Consider the following 17,063-nt stretch of genomic DNA (forward strand, 5'->3'; position numbering starts at 1 on the left):
CTTGACTAAAAGTAGTCTTCTAGGGGAAAATGTATTCAATTCAGCTTAATTTATATTACGCTTTTCACAGTTTTGCATTGTTGTATCAATCAGCTTTACATACATTTAGGCAGTGGTTAGTGTAGTATAGAGAAATAAATATGAAAAATAAAGACATAATACTTGGTACTTACACTCACCTAAAGGATTATTAGGAACACCATACTAATACGGTGTTTGACCCCCTTTCGCCTTCAGAACTGCCTTAATTCTACGTGGCATTGATTCAACAAGGTGCTGAAAGCATTCTTTAGAAATGTTGGCCCATATTGATAGGATAGCATCTTGCAATTGATGGAGATTTGTGGGATGCACATCCAGGGCACGAAGCTCCCGTTCCACCACATCCCAAAGATGTTCTATCGGGTTGAGATCTGGTGACTGTGGGGGCCATTCTAGTACAGTGAACTCATTGTCATGTTCAAGAAACCAATTTGAAATGATTCGAGCTTTGTGACATGGTGCATTATCCTGCTGGAAGTAGCCATTAGAGGATGGGTACATGGTGGTCATAAAGGGATGGACATGGTCAGAAACAATGCTCAGGTAGGCCGTGGCATTTAAACGATGCCCAATTGGCACTAAGGGGCCTAAAGTGTGCCAAGAAAACATCCCCCACACCATTACACCACCACCACCAGCCTGCACAGTGGTAACAAGGCATGATGGATCCATGTTCTCATTCTGTTTACGCCAAATTCTGACTCTACCATTTGAATGTCTCAACAGAAATCGAGACTCATCAGACCAGGCAACATTTTTCCAGTCTTCAACTGTCCAATTTTGGTGAGCTCGTGCAAATTGTAGCCTCTTTTTCCTATTTGTAGTGGAGATGAGTGGTACCCGGTGGGGTCTTCTGCTGTTGTAGCCCATCTGCCTCAAGGTTGTGCGTGTTGTGGCTTCACAAATGCTTTGCTGCATACCTCGGTTGTAACGAGTGGTTATTTCAGTCAAAGTTGCTCTTCTATCAGCTTGAATCAGTCGGCCCATTCTCCTCTGACCTCTAGCATCAACAAGGCATTTTCGCCCACAGGACTGCCGCATACTGGATGTTTTTCCCTTTTCACACCATTCTTTGTAAACCCTAGAAATGGTTGTGCGTGAAAATCCCAGTAACTGAGCAGATTGTGAAATACTCAGACCGGCCCGTCTGGCACCAACAACCATGCCACGCTCAAAATTGCTTAAATCACCTTTCTTTCCCATTCTGACATTCAGTTTGGAGTTCAGGAGATTGTCTTGACCAGGACCACACCCCTAAATGCATTGAAGCAACTGCCATGTGATTGGTTGATTAGATAATTGCATTAATGAGAAATTGAACAGGTGTTCCTAATAATCCTTTAGGTGAGTGTATATGGTATTATTTCATTTTTTCACAAAACAATGTACTTCGATGTAACTTAACTGAAATAAAAACTATGTTGGATAGTCAACCGGAAGCTGTCGATGGTTTAAAACCAGCATTTCAGTATGCATAGTATTCATATCATCCTTAATAGCATGGGTTATTTACAATGTTATACGTAGTAGTAATCCTGGTTAATATCGTTGTTAGTGATGCTGGGTTATATTATAACGTGTGAAGTATCAACATTGTTAATAATAAACAATTATTGACAGTACTGGAAGCTTAAAATTACAATAACCCTTCAGATTTGCAATAATACCATAACGTACATAGAATCTATGGTAAATGACGTTAAATGCAAGAAAAGAAAAACCCAAGGAGCAATGTCAGCAGTCTCCTATGCTATAAGAATATTTTAAATGTCCTGAAATAAATCCACATTGTAGAATAATTAAATAGCTGGAATGTTAGACATGTCTTCTGGTTCTCTGTGGCTATACAGTGCATGCCATGGTCACCAAAGGTCTAGCTTACACTCTTAACAAATGTGTGGTTTTAGCGATGCTATAGAAGAGTCGATTTTGGTTTACTAAAGATCCTTATAGTAAGAAGTTCTCAAAAGAAACTTCTTTCTAACCTTTTTAAAGTCTGTAGAGTTTCTTATCCACTACAAAAAAAACAGAAAGATTCTGTGGATGTTAACAACCCGACAAAGCACCTTTTTTAGAGCGTAATTGTGTGAGGTTATTCCTCGGAAGTGATCCTAAAGAGCAAAGTGGAGTACCTGAAGATGATCCTCAGATATTGGTTGAATGCTTTGACTGCCTGCAGACACACAGAAATATAGAGGCGCTCTGATGGACGTGCATGCATGAAAGAGTCTGATGACAGCTTGAGATGTGCGGTTTGATGCGCAAGACACGTCACATCGATTTCTAGAGCATCTCATGCGTGTTATGTCAATGTTCATATCCAATGGGCGATCAGTGATGAATTAAATGAACTTGTCACATGAGCATGTAGTTACTGTGGTTTATGACCGGACAATAAAAGCGGGCTCGTGCTGTGTTTTATAACATAGGCAGTAGTAATCTTATTGATGTTTAGGACAATTGAAATATTTGTTATTTTTCTTTCTTATAAGGACCAGCACTAAACCAGCTTTTCAGCAGGGACTGACTGAAATATTCAGTTTCACATCAAACACGAAATTAAAAACGTTAATGTTCGGATTTGCTTGACAAAAACTATTGTATTTGAATAAATGCAGTCTTGGCTCATAAGAAACCGTGTTCCACACAGATTACAACTGCTGACAGATGAAGATCACAAGGTTTTCATATTCATCAGCAATATTCAAGGCTTAGCGGGTTTTTTGTACAGTTTATTGTATTTACCCTTGTTGATCAAGGACAGGGAGGGGGGGTTCATCCTCAAGTCCTTGCCAGCTTAAGGAAGTGTTTCTTGAATGAAAGCGGTTCTAAAGAGGTGCTCTAGGTGCAGACAGTAATGAATGGTGTGCTTGTGTATATCAGATTCAGGTGGACTTAATCTATTTCATCTGCTCTGATCGATGGTCTCACCGATAGAACCGCTTGATTCTTGCAGGATTTTTCTATATACAAAATATACATATCAGAAACGCATCGTGTTTTTTTAACACGTCACAAATGTTACAATAAAATACTGAAGAAATAAATGAAGTAATTAAAAAACTAAAACCGCAAATGATTCTAGACCACTGTTAATAGGAGCTTTACCTGTTTCTCAAAACAGACTGTGCAAAACCTCTTCTTCAGGCTGGTTGTTATGGTGACTTAGTTGAGTATTTTAAGGTCCCTCAACATGGGAACAAAAGAATGTGATAAGCAAATAGTGAGAGACACGTGTCTTTTTTGGCTCTTTTGTATCTGTTGTCTGAAGAAGGTTCCAGAATTATGAGCATTGTAACATGTTTTTCTCATGTGATTTTCCGTTTTGCCATCTAACCATGCATCACGCCGCCGCAATGTTGAAATCAAAAGCGAGGCAGAGGTGGGAAGAAAACCGAAAGGACAGACAGGCTACAATGGTTTGGATTAAAACAATTTATGATCTTACATGTGAAAATATAAGCTAGGGTGACCAAACGTGCCACACGTCCCGGCCAGGATTTCAGGTGCGTCCTCCGGAGGTCGCACTGGTCGACCGCAAACATCATAGAGGTTCTCACATTTCAGTTAAAAAAACATTATAAAATTAACATTTATTTCTCTTAAGACGTATCATCAATATAGCATTTTGCGGTGGGCAAATGCGACCTCCGGAGGACGCACCCAAAATCCAGGCTTGGACATGTCGGTGAAAATTGGCACGTACGGTTACCCTAATATGAGCAGAGGATTAGTATCTGTTCTGTGTACTACAGATGCTACAGACTGCAATGTTTATGAAGGTGAACGCAACGTGCTTTGCTCCTGATCATTTATCAACATACCCAGACCCATCTTTTTAGTCAATAGACTCATTAGAATTCCCTGTGGATTGGATCTATCACTATTGTTTTCTACTTCCCATGCTCATTAAACAGTCATCTAAAGTCAAATCAATGCTCTTAGCAAGTACGCTTGTATGTGTTGGGTGTGTAATTCAGGTAGGTATACACTTGAGAGTAAAGTGTATTAATATACTAGATATCTTATTTTTTTATTATTATTTTTTTATCTCAATAAAAACACTGTTGCGTGATATCCAAGCCAGTGTTGACATAACACTGAAATAATAAAGCATAATATTGCAAGTTCGATCAATTAAATGTTGTGCGTGAAACAATCTGTGCATGTGCAATCTCTGTATTATAGTCTCCCACAGGCTTGGCTTGAGGCTTGAGGCTTATTAAAACTGAATTAAAATGTTAAATGAACATCTTTAAGACTTAACTAATGTGAAATAAAATTGCCTCTGGAACAGATTTTACTGCTTGCAAAATGGACTTTATTATTATTATTATTTTATCAATGAGAAGGTTAATAGAATTCAGGATATTTATCTTTTTAATACGCTTTTATTCGATAGGCTTTTATTCATTGTAGCTTTGCGTCACATAGTATATATAGTATTTAATGTTCAAAATTCTGATATATTTTTTAGGATATAAATGTTAAAGCTGCCGTGTTAAGATTGTCTTTTTAGCAGCTTCTGGAAACAAACCTTTTTCTGTCCTGCACACAAAATGATCATTTTGCTTAGTTGCTATAATTAGCCCCTTAAATATTTCATAACCCCAATGTGTGGCAGCGCGCCTCGCCATCAGAATTTGCTGGCTTCAGATTTATATCCTGTCACATTCCTAATGACAAATCTCCTCATTCCCTTTTATTTAATTCTGCCATAAATGGCTTTGATGCGAAGCAGTGGCTCGGCATTAGCACTCAGCTCACTGCACGGTGCCTCACATTTTCTGTTATTAAGTCAATTTTCATCCACTCTTAGAAAAAGCCACTTGAACCACAGACAAGGGCAAGTGGTGAAAAGAAGCAAATGTATTAGGCCATGTGGGGTTGATTCATGAAATAATGGCAAAATATGATCAGCAGTTAAAGATGCAATGTCAAAAGAACCATTTCCCAGTAAACATTTCCTTTCTGCATCTTCCCTGTTAGTCAAAACAGAATTTATGCTGTAATGTATCTTGGTAGCGCTGCATGATACAGATAGGCCTGATGTGACGCTAACGGTCGCAGCGCCCGTTTCTTATGTAAATTGATTCATTTGCAACTGTTGTTTGTCATGCTAACTCCAGCCACAGTTCATTCGCTAGCCTCTGAATCACAGCCACTGACAGGCTTGTTAGCATAGCTGTGGATCAAAATGTTTGCTGCGTGCCGCAGAGTTCCTGGTATGCTTATAAATTCCTATTGAGTCTGGTTTTTGGTGAATTAATGAACTCTTTATTTGGCTTACTTGATGTATGCTTTGATTCATGACAGAGAGTTTGATTTCATGGTACAGTATTGCGATGGAAAGTATGTCTTGTTTTACTCCGTAATATATATATATATATATATTAAGTTTCTCTATAATTTAGAGATCATTAGTTTCCCTGTTAGTACTGTATATTGTTTTTGTTCTTTAATGCTTGAAGTGTAACTACATTTTGGTTGATTTACAAGCAAATGAGAAAAATGCCAGTGGTTTGTCATTGGTTAAAAAATAACCTTATTCTAGGATCAATTTAGAGTCTTATTATCTTACATTTCTTTGGATCTTTCCACTGCAAACAAGGTTTAACCTAAAGCTGCACCTAACCTTTTGGTTAAAATAAACAAAAATCTGTTATTTAGCAAGTCACATAAAATCGATGTTACAACAGTAAGCTTATAATGATTTATAAGTTGAGCTGTCAGGTAATATTTTGCACAAAATATTAGTTTGATATTTGACATTCAGCTCACGTAAAGATACATATTTTTCATGTGTCAAATGGAGATGGCAATATAGACGGTTTCATTGGATGCACACGCCTGGCCCGAATTAACTTCCGGTTTGTGTTTGTTGATCGGTCTGGCTAGTGGCTAATAACATAACTATTTATATTTTGATCCATTCATATTAATGATCATTTATATTTATTGTACAATAATTGTATATAATAAACAATTAGTTGAATTTTATTGTTTGTTCATTTTATTAAATAAACAATTTGTTAAATGGGCTGTTAGCCAAGTAACAGTTCTTCTACTGGTAACCTAAAATAATACTGGCTACTTTTAACTTGCTAGCTAATGTAATTTACTTGTTATTTATTTTGCTTGTTATGAAAAATAACCTACAGGGACTTACCGTTAGTTAAGTTTGAGCCCCAAAAGCGCACATGCACGGTAGCGTTGGTTTATGTTGTTGTCTTGAAACCGCCAATAGAGGGAATTGCAGCTTTTACTTACAGGACGCGTCAATCATAAAATCATGGATTGATGAAAAGATGAATTTTTTGCAAATAGTGTGTTGCTTTCTCCATGATGACCACATGGCGGTTTCCCCTTTAGATTGCATTGTTCCTATCTTTCATCACCTGTCACAACTTGTGTTTCACCGTCTTCCTTTTTTCAATTTCCCCTCTGCACATTTCCTTTGGGCGCAGTGGAATGCAGTAATTCAAATGGAACGATTGCGCTCTTCTAGTGTCTCTTTATATAGATGTATTTGAGGAACGGCTCATTAATTAACGCGCTACTCTCTTCAATTTGTTCTGTAATTCAAAATGGGAAGCAATGCTCCATGCCATAAGCACTTTCCAACTTTAACGGACTCAGAAATAAACACAAGCATCAAGAGCACAATTGTTATTCCTCTCGGATACGCACACTTTCATAGTGTGCGTGTCTGCTTGTGTCAGGGGAGGGGAGATCGTATATTAATGCTTATCGTTTTCTATTTTATTTCTAAGATAATGCCGCACGGATTACGTCCCGAAGCAATTGCCCCGCCAGGCCGATTAGTTCAAAGGGAATTAGCACGCTTACGGCGACATCCTTATTCTCTCCGGCTTCTTTAAAAACGCATGTAGGATTACGCAGACCAAATGACAGCGATGATGAGTTATATTGAACAGCAAAACTTTGACATCTCAGGAGGTGTATCGCAGTTTCCATTAGCTGGCATAAGGCGAGAGCTCAAAAGCTGGCCATAGGATCTGATGGAGCCACATTCATATTGACCAACAGATGTGTATCCTGTTACTGAGCTCCACGGCAGCAGGCACCTCACTACACCCAGAGGTCTATTAGCAGGTGGGAGGGGGGAAGAGTTTTGGTGTCATGTTGTAATCCCATATGTGCCTTTTGGTTGACATAGTGCAGAGCCTGTGCAATGATGGGCATGATGGATTTGGTGACCTCACATGGGGCGTATCCCCTGGAGCACTGGAATCACATAATCCAATGAAGCTATTGAAACCATATATACATTAGACCACCTGCATCTGGAGAAGCAGTTGAGAGGAGCACTCTGCCATTTAATGTGTTCATAATGGATTGGCTTTCATAGGCATTATCTCATCCGGTTTAAGAGGTATTCATATCCGTTTCCGTTTAGGCCACAGCCACGCCAAAGGTGTTCAGAACTCCGAGTGTGAGTGAAACGCAATCTCAGGCCTTTTATAATCAGAGCCTGTACATCGTAGGAGTACAATGATAAACGTCAGAGATGTAATGGAGCGGAGGCGGCCTGCCTTGAAAGAAAAGTTAATACCATTATCTCAGAGACTCCCTTTGTGGTAAAGAAAGTGCCGCTCGGTCAGATGCGTTCAAACTGGGGAACGTATTTATTAGAAATGTTGTAAATGATATTCTGCTGCCTGTCTGCAGAAATTTTCATGTGGAGAGAATATTTGCACACAGCGTGGCTATGTAAGGCACAGTATTGTGGTTGAGACAGACAAAAAGAAAATACTGTTTGGATTTTGGAAAAGTGGCGTGGAGGGCGTGTGTGTTTGTTTTTTTAATCCAAATTTTGACAGTTTTTATGCAAGTAACAGGGTTGCAAATTTAGCTATAATTCACTGTGGACTAGCTTTTTTATTTTTATGTATTTTTTTAAATTTAAGATTTTTTAATAAGAAAAAATAAAATGATAAAAGCTAGTCGACAGAAAATGTCATTGAATGACAGATAACTAAAGGCTAAATTTTAAACCCTGTTCCTTGCATACAAATGGTCAAAATTTGGATTTAAACTCACCATTTTATTTTATGTAATTTGTTATCATTTAAATGTAATTTTTTATCAAATAAAATGCTAGTCAACAGAAAATGACAGTGAATGGCAGATAAGTAAAGGATACATTTTCAACCCTGTTACTTGCATACAAACCTTCAAAATCTGGATTTTAACTCTTATTTTCTCACATTTTTATTTTATTTATTTTTTATAATTTAAAACTTTTTATAAAATAAAATAAAAAGGTAATCGACAGAATATGACAGTGAATGACAGATAACTGTAGGCTAAATTAGCAACCCTGTTACTTGCATACTGTACAAACCTTCAAAATCTAGATTTTATTTTATTTTAAAGTTATGATTTGTGGTATTAAGTTATTGTTTGTATTACTACTTCTTACGATACTTTGAGTTTCGAAGTTAGTGTTCACATGTGTGTGCATACATCATCTACCAGGACACTTCTATATCAACTACCTTCATTTACTAAAAACACATCACTCCAAGGCACTCGAAAGCATTATCAAAATTAAAAAGTCTTTATTAACACACGTGCACCTACGCGTTACGGTTAACAAGCCTTCATCAGGGTGTCCAGTGGATTCATTTTTGATGAATTAAGCAATCCTGTATTCAAAGAGCACTGATGTATACCAATGTAAATAGCCGTTGTGGTAAAACATTCTGTGCACAGAGAATCGCCCTGCACATCTCAAATTTTTCTCAGTCTCCTGCCTGCAGAAAACTCTCCTCACGATTAACATGTAACCCACCACCATCCCCCCAATTTCATTCCGATTTATCTCGGAGGGGCCGTCGGATGAGGGAGGACGAGAGCTAATTCGTCAATGATCTTCCCACTAATCCCCCACTCGGTGCCTGTAGGAGCTCAAGTTATGCATCCCTCCCCCAAACCCACCCCCCTCTCAAACACACTCTCTCCCTCATACATCCACATTCAGAGTCTGCCTCAACACGTCCAATGGGAGAAGATGAATGTAATAGGGTAGTTTGTAGTCTGCCACGCTGGTGTCCTGGGAGGAGTGCTTTTGCAATGCCTGTGAATGAGAGCTGAAGAGTTTATTACAGTTTGGGGTGAGGTGTGGCGAGACGGGGCGGCGTCCGGGCTTTGTCTCAGGCTGGAAGGAGGGAACGGGATCTTCCAGGAGGAGTCACGTTCAAACAGGAACTGTTGAGAATAGATGGACTCGCTCCGATCATGCTGTAGGGCAGGAGGAGCCTTTGGAGTTTCCCAACAGGTTTGAGAGAGCAGTCTCTCTTAGATACCAGAGCAGGTTCTGGATTACCGCTGAGAAGATACTGCTGAAAGTTTGAGACTCGGGTTTCAAAGCGTGAACTAAACCTGGCTTTGTGTGTCCCGTAAAATCAAATACTGATCTTAAATGCACACCGTTGGTGGAATATGGGACATTTGCTTGTTCGAGGGGATTTGCCATGGATTTTCAGTTCACTGTGCATTGTCATTATGATAAGTATGCTTTATTTTTCTCTGTTTTGCGAGTGCTGATTGCATTGTGGAATGAAGTGCATATAAATGTATTGCTTGCAGGGAAATGACATGAGAAAGTGCAAATAATTTTTGTGTACTGCGCAATTTGTTTGTGTCCTCGAGTAACATAAGATTGTCTCTTTTTATAACTGTACCAGATGAGCTTTTCATTTATTGCTTTCAAAGACTTGTACTAGTATTTTTATGTTGCTCTGCATTTCCATTTCTACATGGGGTAGATGCTTTTAACCAGAGATACGTACAGTGCATTCAAACATCTTTTTGGGGGATTTAAAACCAAGACCTAAGCCATTTGAGCAACAAGTCACGTTTGCATTGACTGTCAAAGTATCTCTATGTCTCTCAGTGCAGGCGGATTATAATCGGCGTATTGAAGTTTCTGAGCAATCGATTGAGCATGTAGTCTCGGGTAGTTAATCTTAGGACCCCAAGAGATAGAGATCAATGATGCCTTCTGTGTACGATATGTTATCGGACAAATCTCTGTTCGCTACTCAACATCCCACCTCACTCCAATCAGCCGAACGGTGAGAATGTGTGTTAATGTGGCCCACCGCTGTCCTCTTGTTGAACTGATGGGTTTGCAATATGTCCATAATTTGAAATGAGATGATTCAGTGTCACTCGGGACTGTTCATTTGGAAACCTCTTGCATGCCATTAATCAACATATATTGTCGAAGCCAACGGAGCTTCCTGAAACCAAGAACAAGCAGTCATTTGAAAGAGCATTGCACATTTTTCTCTGCCACCAGCAGATACAACAAAGCCTCTTGAGTTCTTTTTATGTAACAAATTTGCTTTGATCAAGCGCGCACTTTATTACTCGTAGTTGTTTTTTATCCAGACCACTTTGCTGTAAAATGACTTGTGGGACTTCCCCGCCTAAAGCTATTCTTTTTTAAGAAGACGAGAAACCCATAAAATCTATTGTTTTTTATCCAGGTGTTTTGTCATATCTTTAACCGTAAGCATGTTGAACTGATTTCTTTGTTATTTCCATCTTTGCAGTTGCTGGTAAAGTTTCCCCTACCAGTTCTGATGCCCTATTCAGCATCCCTGTCCCCAGTGCCACCTCCAGCCCACCAGAAATTTACCTCCCTGCCAACTTCAAGCTCTCCAACACGCAGCTGGCCTTCTTTTTACAGGAGAACCGAATTCCAACATACGGAGGCCCACGCGGTCACCCTCTTCAGCGGTCAGAGAGCTTTGTGGTATTTCAGACCAAGGAGCTACCTGCTATTAACATCTCCCTTGGTCCCTTCACCCAAGACCAGGCGGTGTCCAAGGACTTACTGCAGCCATCAAGTCCATTGGAAATTCCCGGAAGGCTGACGGTCAATTGGAAAGTCCGGGCCTTCATTGTACAATCTAGGGTTTTTGCGAGCAACCCTTTGGTTCAGGTACTGTTCTACATCGCAGGGCGAGATTGGGATGACTTTAAGATTCAGGACAAGCTTCCATGTGTGAGGTTGCATGCTTTCAGAGATGTTCGGGAGATCAAGACATCCTGCAGACTTCAGGGGAATCTGGCGCAGTGTTTGGCCCAACTGGAGCTCCCTTCGACGTGGTTTAATGTTAACGTAGCACCTTTGGGTCGCCGCAAGTCCTCAGGGACAGATGGGCTTGAGTTGAGCGGAGAAACCCTTCAAGTGGAGCTGTACTATACCCTTCATGATCCAGACAGCAACGATGAGTGTGGGGAGAGTTACCCTCGTCGAGGTGGGGCGTCAAGAGGGGAGGGCTCGTCCCAACAACCGCTTCTCCGTATTGGGAGCATCAGTTTATATCAGCCAAGCCAGGAACAACTGGTGGTGGACAAACAGCTTGACAAGAACCTCTTTCTGAGGTTGCCGGAGAGTCCGTTGAAGCCTGGAGAGACCCTTAACATCTTCCTGTTCTTGGTCCCAAATTCAACCGTGGAGCAGTTTACACTCAAGTAAGTGCTTCTTTATTTTTTTGAGCTTGAGGTGTTCAGACACTGTGTGACTTAGACTCAAATTCATTGCAAAATATGTTTGCATATAGAAGATCGCGATATGGATGTGTTGATAAATCGCTTGTGACATGGCAGAGTTTAGGAGACTTCGGGATGGATTCCTCTTCTTGAAGTAAAAACACAATGGATAATAATTGACATCTGTTCAAATTAAATTTCTGATGAGCTTGACCCAGTTCTCCACGAATTAGAGCCAAGGGGATATGAGGCATGCCTTTTCTCATTTGGCCTATGTGTTTTCATTTTATTTCAGAACAAGGGACTTCGGGTTCGTTTGTAGTAAAATTATTATTTAAATCCTTAAAGGCGGAGGAAAATGAGCTTTTTCTCCCCAGATGAGAGAAATAGGAGGGGAGGTAGGATATTAGCTGCTCTTTGAGGCATATCGAAGAAGTACTTTATAAACAGAGTCAGTCTAATTGTAATGGAAACTCTCAGACTTCGCCATGAATTAATTAGGCTTCGATAACTCATTAACCCAAACGGGAGCAGGCTGGACGGTGGTGTAACCTAGCAGAGATACCTCATTATGTGTTATCTGATGTTTTGTCTTTGTGTATGTGTGTGGAGCAGTTTGCAGTGGTGATTGACAGTCGCTATAGCGGCTACCACGTATGTACGTGTTTATCATTATTATTCTGCTATTAGTTTTACAAAATGGAATTGTATTCCATACAAAATGAAAAATGTATTGGTAATTTTCTGTCAGTACATTATCTGTTAATTTTACAGACATTTCCGTTAACTGTAAGGTAAAAGGTAAAGCAGTGTAAAATAGAGCTGTCGGAAGTACGGGAAAATGCTGCTGCATCCGAAAGCCAGAGGGCGCTCTCGTGCGGAAACTCCAAAATATGCACTGCAGAAGAAGACCATAACACCTTCTAGAATCTAGGAAATGCCTATGGACATCTTTTTATCACTGTTACTCAAGCCTCATCAGGTATTTTTATGATAATAAAGTATATTTATAATGATCATGTTTGACGGGTGTTGCTTTTTCAAATGCACATTATAAGCGACTCAAACTCGCACTGCTTTTAGATCGAGCAGCATTTCCTACTGATCCCAGAGCCGTGCTTCACGGACAAGCTACGCATTAAAAAAATATCGACACATTGCATATCGCAGCCAGCTTGATTTTAATAGGATTTAGTGGTATCGCGATAAATTATCGTGCAGCACTAGTGTAAAATGGGAAATACAGTTGTACAAAAATCCTTTATATTAATACAATATATTATGCACTATTTTTATTGATTCTTTTAAAGTGTATGATATATTATTTCATTTATCAACATATCCATATCGTGATCTTCTATATGCAAACATATCAATATTATCAATATATTATTTCTATATTGCCTTTACACTGCTAAATTACAATAATAAATACATTTACAGTAAGTACAGTAAAAAGTGATTAATTCTGGTTTTATTGTCTTTAGGATTTAATATATTTATTTAAGAAATAATATGACTTTAAAAAAAATTGTCAGTTTGTTGACGTATCAACCCAGAGGAAAACTTTAATGTTCAGAGGTTGCTGTATCATAAGTCTCAAAATTTGATGGAGTTCTCAGTTGTGTATCATTAAATAATCAATTTACTCTCAGTTTTGGGCCAATTTAATGATAAATGTTTGATTTCAAATTGAAATCTGAGCTCAGTTTGTGCGATCTGGGTCTGTTCTCTGGACAAATATGAGATCCAGGAGACTTAAAGCGATTGTTCACCCAAAAATGAAAATTCTGTCATCATTTACTCACCCTCAAGTTTGTCCAAGCCTGATACACGTCTTTTGTTCTGTTAAATATAAAGAAATTTGGAAAAATGTTAGCAGCTGACATTTCTGGGGCATCATTGACTACCATAGTCGGAAGAATTATCGTAACCTTTTTGTTCTGTTGAACACAAAGTTTGATATTTTCAAGAATTTAGGAAAGCTAACTGTTCTAGGGCACCTTTGACTACCATTTAAATTTTTCTTACTATGGTAGTCAATGATGTCGCAGAAATGTCAGTTGCTAACATTTTTCCAAATATCTTTATTTCTCTTCATCAGAACAAAGAAATGTATACAATGTATATGGGTGGAGTATCCCTTTAAGCTACAGTCTCCATTTGCTCTCCGTCTAATCTCATTGATTTCAAGAAGAAAAACTTGAGATATTAAAGAAATCTCATGTGTTATTTTTCTTTGTTATAGGGATATCATATGTCGTACAGCCTTTTAAGACAAACCTGCTCAAATGACCAAAAGAGCAGATGTCGGTATGTGACGTTACCCCCAAGCACATTGCTTTCTAACATCAATCCCTTTTAATGGCATATGTAGAGAATTAGCTGTAGTTCAGAAGTTCTCTTCATATCGGAGCATTTCTGGAAAAGAGACCATCAACCTGATTAATATTGCGCAGAACCTCATTTCTCCTCCATGACATCAGATGTAATATTTTTGCCAATCTAATACCAATGAAAGTTCATTTGTGGTCGTTTTTGGGTTTACCTATCTATGATATTAAACTCCAAACAGTAAATCTCTCAAACCTCATACTATTATGCACTCGTATTGAAGATTTTTTTCGGCCCAATATGGTGGCATTAATTCTCCAAGGCAAGGCTGAAGAGCAATAAAAGTATAGGCGAGAAGAAAGGAGATGAGAAAGAACGTGTGAAGTTGAGACCCCTGAGTCAGTCAACTCAACAGGAGGTGAATTAAACTGTGCTGCGAGCCAAATGTTGAGAGATACCAACAAAAAAGGCTATTAAAGATGTAATAAAGAAAGTCTTTAAATATGAATTAAGCTCAGCTGAAGTTTCCCCCACTTCACATTCCTTCCCACCATCAAGCGCTGCTCGTTTTATTCTCCTTTTTTAAAGCATTCCATTATTTCCATCAGTTATTTCTAGAGGTCAAGTTATATGGATTAATCTTAAAACATGTTTTGTTGTGTTAGCCAAACATTGGTCATTATAGACCTGCAATTATATATTTATGATTATAAAACAGGACAGCATGTTGTAACCTAAATGTTAAAATTGCAAAGTTTTGATCTGCCTGTGAGTTTCTATAGAGCTGTTGAGACGAGACACGTTTGTTGCAAGCATCTTATTAGTATTTCAACATCTTTTAAATAAAATTGTCAACTTTAAAATGGTAACAATCAGCTTTCAGAAAACAGCTGTTGTGATGAAAATATCAGTGGCACCATTCAGTCATTCCTCTGCCTGGGAGGTAAACATAAGTCTAAATAAACTGTCTTCAAGTTTCAAGAGAACTCTTGTGTCGAACAACAACACTGTTTAAAAAAGAATATTCTTTTTACTATGTTCAAAATATTATTTTTATTTAGTTTGTCAGAGTAAAATTGTTGTCAGAATATGGTTAGTAGTGAATATTTACTATTATTTATACTTGGAGTTAAAGGTTATTTCTAGATTATGTTTTTATTTATAATTGATTTGTTCTATTTTGACTAGTGGTGAGTTACTGTAACTTAAAAAAAGTTTAAATTGGTTAACTAAAAAAGTAAATTTAACTTTATTAAAAACATTCTATAAACTATTTGCACATTACTTTTAAGGTACATAAGCATATTATTCAGAAGACAGAATACTGCAAATCCAGAGCTTTCTATGAGTTATGTTTTGTAGCAGAGGGCGAAGGTTATGAAATCACATATATTCCAATTACCCCGGGGGAGGTTCTATCCTCCCGAGCCACCGTAATGCAGCGCCTGAAGGTCGCGTGGCGCCGACCCGTGTCCTATAGCACATTGTGTGCAGTGAGCCCTATTCACCCCATGCTCCTTATAGGATGTGTCAGCACGGCGGCTGCGTCTGATTGGGTGACTCATTGGAGTGTCACCTCAACGCTGCTCTGCTCTGCTTGTCAACCACATCTGACCACGTCACGCTCGCTCGCATCAGCAATACCATGTGCCCACGATGTCCCATTCCAAACTCCATTGACATTGCCTGCTGCTGACTGCCACATGCCCTCAGAACATAAGTTTTCTTTACTTTTGTCAGAAATTTCATTCAACTTACCACCTGTATTATTGTTTTTTTTTGCATGCTCTTGTAGTGCCTACAACACACAAACTTATGTAGCATTGAAGCTGTTCAAGAGGTCACTATCTTATATATAGCAATTCTGGGTAACTGTCAGATTTTATTATATATTTTATTATATAAAAAGCAGCATTTCTTATAAAGGGCAATTCTTTCAATAAAATGTTAGTAGTTATTGGTAAATATCTGTTACCCAGTGGAAGCCTAGATACAATATATCTTTGAAAAGCAAGAAATTCGATATAAAATCATACCTACATTACAGGTGCCCTGACCCTGTAAATACACATAAACTACATAGACCAAAGGCAAATAAAGATGAAAAATATCTTTTTTTTGGCTAAACATATTTTTAGATGATTGGAAAGGAAGCAAAAGTATTGCACTTTTAAAAAGGTGGCTGTAACATTTAGGAACTGCTAATCGACTGTTTGAAATGTGGCTTGACATTTATTATACCCAAAAGAGAAAGGTCTCTTGTTCTCCCCCGTGCCTCTTATCCTTCAGAAGATAAATTGAAGCAGTAAAATGGAGAGATCTCAGTCAAACGCAGTCATCTCATCCTCTCGTTTTGCATACTTGAGTAAACGCTGAGTGTCCTGTCCCCACCCAACTTACACAAGGTCATGGACATGTGTACTTAACCATCCTTTAATACCATACCAAGGTCTTTTGATTTATACCGCATAAAAAATGTAGATTGATTTTGTGATGTGTGCATATTAGGCTTTAAATTCAACACGTTCATCTGTTACAATGAATTATAATACGCTAAAAATGAACACATTACTGTTATGAATGACAATTTGTGACCCCTGTACCTGCTACAATGAATTAAGCGACAATGTGTATTTTTTTACCATGTGAATGTTCTACGATTTGTCTTCATTTGCTACAGGTCTTCATTTACGTTTCTCTAAGCATCTAATTGATACGCGTCATTAACTGTGATTTATTTCATTAATAAACCAGCATATCATGCAAATAATTGCATTAAAATTGATTGACACCCCCAATCTTTACGTTTGTCATACTAATACAGAGAAATGAAACGAGGGCTCAAATACAACTTGTATGAAACAGCACCAGCGCTGTCACCAGAGGATGCGACTTAATTTGGTTTTCAACAGCAGTACTGGCAAAACACTCCCGTTTACTTGCCAGGTCTGTGCCGCCAAGAATTATATCATTACAGCAAATTGGTCATGCAACACCATTCTGTCAAAGTCAATCGAAATCTTATTGCGGCACATTTATGACATTTTCTTCTGCTTGGTTAAGCCTGACCAAGATATGCGCTAAACACCTTTCACAACACTAACAGCATGTGTCACCAATATCAGTAGCAAATGTTTGAATTGACCTTACGGCTT

General features: G+C 38.5%; 1 protein-coding gene across 2 annotated transcripts in view; it reads left to right on the forward strand.

The window, feature by feature from the left end:
• Window positions 1-17,063, forward strand: part of tmem132e (transmembrane protein 132E) — a 300,639-nt gene that overhangs the window by 220,193 nt on the left and 63,383 nt on the right. The window contains exons 1-2 of one of the 2 annotated variants that reach the window (XM_057355347.1): window positions 9,251-9,580; window positions 10,629-11,556. In XM_057355347.1, coding sequence (XP_057211330.1) covers window positions 9,511-9,580; window positions 10,629-11,556 — 998 coding nt within the window. In that variant the 5' untranslated portion in view covers window positions 9,251-9,510. Of the gene's footprint in view, window positions 1-9,250; window positions 9,581-10,628; window positions 11,557-17,063 lie in introns of those variants that run through there. The other variant, XM_057355354.1, reaches the window with a different exon arrangement.

This window comes from Triplophysa rosa, linkage group LG2 (genome assembly GCF_024868665.1).
Source record: "Triplophysa rosa linkage group LG2, Trosa_1v2, whole genome shotgun sequence".
In the NCBI taxonomy this organism is placed as follows: Eukaryota; Metazoa; Chordata; class Actinopteri; order Cypriniformes; family Nemacheilidae; genus Triplophysa; species Triplophysa rosa.